The sequence below is a fragment of the Chiloscyllium plagiosum genome, chromosome 28, assembly GCF_004010195.1.
Source record: "Chiloscyllium plagiosum isolate BGI_BamShark_2017 chromosome 28, ASM401019v2, whole genome shotgun sequence".
In the NCBI taxonomy this organism is placed as follows: Eukaryota; Metazoa; Chordata; class Chondrichthyes; order Orectolobiformes; family Hemiscylliidae; genus Chiloscyllium; species Chiloscyllium plagiosum.
In genome coordinates, this window is record NC_057737.1 from 314,713 (window position 1) to 319,874 (window position 5,162).

The 5,162-nt window shown below is 46.0% G+C and overlaps 1 protein-coding gene across 1 annotated transcript in view; it reads left to right on the forward strand.

Moving 5' to 3' along the window:
• LOC122564195 (breakpoint cluster region protein-like) overlaps nucleotides 1–5,162 on the forward strand; it is a 74,984-nt gene that overhangs the window by 64,578 nt on the left and 5,244 nt on the right. The window contains exons 3-4 of the mRNA XM_043718888.1: nucleotides 571–675; nucleotides 4,844–5,029. Coding sequence (XP_043574823.1) covers nucleotides 571–675; nucleotides 4,844–5,029 — 291 coding nt within the window. The remainder of the gene's footprint in view (nucleotides 1–570; nucleotides 676–4,843; nucleotides 5,030–5,162) is intronic.

Sequence of the window (5,162 nt, forward strand, 5' to 3'; positions counted from 1 at the left end):
GTGGATTGGGTTGGGAGGGGTGGGTGTGGATTGAGTTTGGCATGAGAGTGGATTGCGTTTACAAGAGCAGGGCGTCTGGTGCAGTTCATATTTGGGTAGAGAAGGTGTTGTTTGCAGTTTGTGAGGGACAGAGGGGACATGGAGAATCATTGAAGGCTGGAGGGTTATAGTGGGGTAGAGTTTTCTGCAAGAGAGGGTTAGTTGGGGTTTTCTGTGTGAGTTTCTGGGATTAGGGCAATGATTAGAGAATCATCACCTTCAGGGAAAAATTAGAAGCATATTGACAGGACTCATGTGAAATGTAGAATTTGCGAGTTGAAATTGTTCACAATATCTTTGACTGTGGGAATGAAGCATCATAGGCCATTCAGCTCTTTGCTCTTCAATAAGTTCATGGCTAGTTGCGGTCTCTGCTCCTCTTCCCTGTCTGCAACAAGACTCCAAACTCTTCCTCAGCCTTGGATAAATTCAGTGATCCACCTTCCGCCGTTTCAGGAAGTTTGCAGTCTGAACTTTAGGGATTCTTCAAATGTGTGGTTAGTGCTAACATTCAACTGGTCTATTTTACAGAGTGAGATGGATCCAGAGAAGCGATTGGAGATGAGGAATTTTGTACTGTCTGGTATCCTGGCAAGTGAGGAGATCTACTTGAACCAGCTGGAGGCCCTACTCCTGGTAGAGAAGTATTGCACTTATTGTGTTGTCTCTGTCACTTTGTCTTTTTGATATCCCTTCACGGGATGTGGGCATCACTGGCTAGGCCATCCGTTATTGCCCAGAGAGCAGTTAGTGTAAGGACAACAGATTGTTCTCCCAAAAGGACATTAATGAACGAGGTGGATTTTTACAATTGATGGTAATGGTTATATTCCGGATTAGTATTGATTACATAGTGCTGATGTGGTGAGATTTCAACCTCTGTTCCATTATCTGAGGCCTCTGGACTCCTAGTCTAGTGATGGTAGCACAGTGCCTTCACAACCCCACGTGTGTCTCTGCTTTTCTCTGTGTATTTATCTGGAACTATATGTTTCTGTATATCACTCTATTTGCATAATTTGGCTACAAATTTGTCTGTCTGTCCCTGTCTATCTGTATGTCTGTACCTTTCTCTGTGTGCCTCTGTCTTATCAATCTATGTGTGCAAGTTACTGTCGCTCTTATCCATCTGTGTGTTTGTTTCTGTACTGGTCTGTGTGTATCTTTCTGCCTGTGTCCCTGTATGTCTGTATCTGTCTGTATGTCTCTGCCTGTATCTGTGTGTGTCTCTGTGTCAGTCTGCATATGTTTCTGTATTCTTGTCCATGTTAGTCAATTTGTATGTTCCTGTCTGTGTATATCTTTGTATCAGACTCTGTATCGGTCTGTGTGTATGTTTCTGTCTGTCTCTGTCTGTATGAGACTGTGTGTTTCTGCCTGTCTGTATGTATGCATCTATCTCTCTGTATCAGTCTCTGTGTATTTCTGTCTGTCTGCGTCTGTCTATATCTGTCTCTGTGTTTCTGCCTGAGTCTCAGTCCCTGTATCAGATTATGTGCAAGTTTTAATCTGTGTCTCTAATGTTTTTGTTTGTGTGTATGTTCCTGTCTGTGTCTCTGTCTGTATTGGTCTGTATCCGTCTTTGTATAAGTTTCTGTCTATGTGTCTTGGCCTACATCAGTGTATGTTGAAGAGAGTCCACATGACAGAAGAGGAGGTTCTAGAAGTCTTAAAATGAATTAAGGTACATAAATCACTGGGACCTGATCAAATGTATCTTAGGACTTTGGAGGGTGGCTAATGCTGTGCCATTATTTAAGAAAGGCACAGGAAAATACCTGAAACCACAGACTGAAGAGCTAAATGTCTATGGTGGGTAAGTTGTTAGAGGGACTTCTGAGAGACTGGATCAATAGGCATTTGAACAGGCAAGGACTCATTTAGAATATTCAGCATGGCTTTGTCCAGGGAAATTGTATCTCATGAATTTGATTGAGTTTTTTGAAGGAGCGACCAAGAAAGTTGATGAGGACAGTGCGGCAGACATTGTCTCCATGGACTTCAGCAAGGCCTTTGACAAGGTACCGCACACTAGGTTGTGAAGTAAGGTTAAATCTCATGGGATCCAGGGAGAGCTAGCCAACTGGATACAAAATTGACTTGACAGTAGAAGACAGAGGCTGATGGCAGAGGACTGTTTCTCAGATTGGAAGCCTGTGTTGACAGGGAGTGGTGCTGGGTTCACTGTTGCTTGTCATTTATATAAATGATTTGGATGAGAATTTAGGAGGTATGATTAGTAAGCTTGTGGATGTCATTAAGATTGGTGGTTAATAATGGACAGTGAAGGTTATCTGGCAGCACAGTGAAATCTTGATCAACTGGGCCAGTGGGCTGAGGAATGGCAGATGGAGTTTAACTTAGATAAATGGATAGTGTTGCATTTTGGTGGGTCAAACCAAGGCAGTACTTACACAGTCAATGGTAGGGTCCTGGGGAGCATTATAAAACAAAGGAATCAAGGGGTACAGGTTCATAGTTCCTTGAAAATGGAGTCACAGGTAGACAAGGTGATGAAGAAGGCTTTTTGCATGCTTCTTTGTATTGGTCAGAGCATTGAGTGTAGGAGTTGGGACATCTTATTGTGGCTGTTCAAACCATTGGTGAGGCCAAATTTGGAATTTTGTGTGCAGTTCTGGTCGCCCCACTATAGAAAGGGTATTATTAAAGAGTGTAGAAAAGATTTATTGGATTGCTGCCTGGACTGGAAGGTTTGAGATATAAGGTGAGGTTTGATAGGCTGGGACTTGCCCTGGAGCATAGGAGACTAAAGGGTGACCTTATAGAGGTCTATAAAATCATGAGATGCATAGGTAAGGTAGATAGCCAACAGCTTTTCCCCAGGGTGGAGTAGTCTAAGGCTAGAGGGCATAAGTTTAAGGTGAGAAGGGTCTGGGAGGCAATTTATTTACACACAGGCTGGGGAGTGTCTGGAATGGGCTGCCAGGGGTAGTGGTGGAGGTGAGTATAATGTTGTTATTTAAGAAACATTTAGACAGGTACGTGGATGGGATAGGTATGGAGGGACATGGGCCAAACGCAGGCAAATGGAACTAGTCCAATTGGGCCGAAAGGCCTGTTTCCACACTGTAAATCTCTGTGAATATGTGGATGTTTCAATCTCTCTCTCTATCTATATCCGTCCGTATGCATTTTTCTGTCTGTGTTAGTCTGCAAGTATGTGTTAAAGTTTTTTAAATTTATTGACCGGAAATGTTTCTCTCTGTCATGACTTGTTTACTGGCCATTTATAGTTGTCCTTCTATTTAACGTCTTTCCAAATTATGAAAATATTATAGGCAGATCACTTTCTTTCAACTGAGTTCCTGAGACTCCTTGCTACACTTACCCTTCAAGCTTATATTTAAAATTGCATTTCTATGTCAGATATTCTCTGATGTTTTTAGTTTTGAAAATGTGCTACTGAGCTGCCTTCTTGAATAAAATAACCCCTGCTGGGTCACTTCAGACAGCAATAACAATTTGACGGTGTTGTGAAACTGGAGTCATATGTAGGCCAGATAGGAAAGGGTCACCATGAGGTTTCTATGGTTTCAGACCGAAGATCCAGCCTCCAACTGCTTTATCTCATGCCTGCTACTTCATGCCTTTATGGCCAGTGTTTTTGTCACTACTCTGCAACCAGGCAGTTTCTGTGTCTCAGACTGACCACTCAGAGCTGCCCAGAGCAATGGAGTGTCTGCACTGACTGGACCTTGGGGAGGAGGATATACTGTACACCACAACTCCACAGCAAGACAGTGCCACTTCAACTGCTGCCCGCGAGACTCCCAATTGAAACAAACCTGTGCCAGAACAGATCAGCACAAACCTGATCTGAACCAGCTGATCCCAGGAGTTGATTCCAAGAACCAATCCTGGATGCTGATCACAGGAGCTGGTCTCAACCAGGAGCCGATCTTGGGGGATGATGCCAGGCATTCATTCTGAACCAAATTCTGTACCGATCTCACTTGAGGCCCCAAGATTGGGAATTTTTAAATGGAATTTATTACAAATTTGGAGGGGGAAATCAGAAGCTCCACGCCAGTCCGAACCAGTCCAGAGAGGGAGGGGTCAAACACTACTGACCTCCTGACAGGGCGGCGCTCCCTCAGCACTGACCCTCCGACAGTGCAGCACTCCCTCAGCACTGACCCTCCGACAATGCGGCACTCCCTCAGCACTGACCCTCCGACAGTGCGGCACTTCCTCAGCACTGACCCTCCGAGAGTGCAGCACTCCCTCAGCACTGACCCTCCGACAGTGCGGCAATCCCTCAGCACTGACCCTCCAACAGTGCGGCAGTCCCTCAGCACTGACCCTCCGACAGTGCGGCCCTCTGACAGTGTGGTACTCCCTCAGCACTCACCCTCCGACAGTATGGCACTCCCTCAGCACTGACCCTCCGACAGTGCGGCGCTCCCTCTGCACTGACCTTCCGACAGTGCGGCGCTCCCTCTGCACTGACCTTCCGACAGTGCGGCACTCCCTCAGCACTGACCTCTGACAGTGAGGCACTCCCTCACACTGACCCTCCAACTGTGGTAATGTCATTAGAGACAACTCAAATCAAGTAACATGTCTGGCTCAGTCTGTCACTTTGAGTCAAGCAGTCCTTGTTTCTAGACCCAAGGCCTGCCCTGAACCAGTGTAAATGGTTTGGAAACCTTGCCACCCTGGAGTGGAGAGGGGAGTTCGCTCAATGACCAAAGTGTCTCAGTGTCTGTGAACTTGTGCAGTCTCAGTTATAGAGAATCCTATTGACCATGTCACTGGCTTTTTCCCGAACCCTCTCTTTCAGCCACTGAAGCCACTCAAAGCTGCTGCTACCACCTCACAGCCGGTTCTGACCAATCAGCAAATTGAGACCATCTTCTACAAGGTGCAGGAAATCCAACAGATTCACCGAGAATTCTGTGACAGTCTGCGTCCCAAAATCGAGAACTGGGATTCCCAGCATTCTGTGGGACACCTCTTCCAGAAGCTGGTAAATGGGGAAGGGGCACTGCAAGTGGATGTGTGCGCGGCCAACTGTCACCCCCTCCCCCTGAGCTCTGTCAGGATGATTCCAGACTGAATGGTCCATCTCATCCTCTCCTCCCCCCATTCCCCCACCCCCA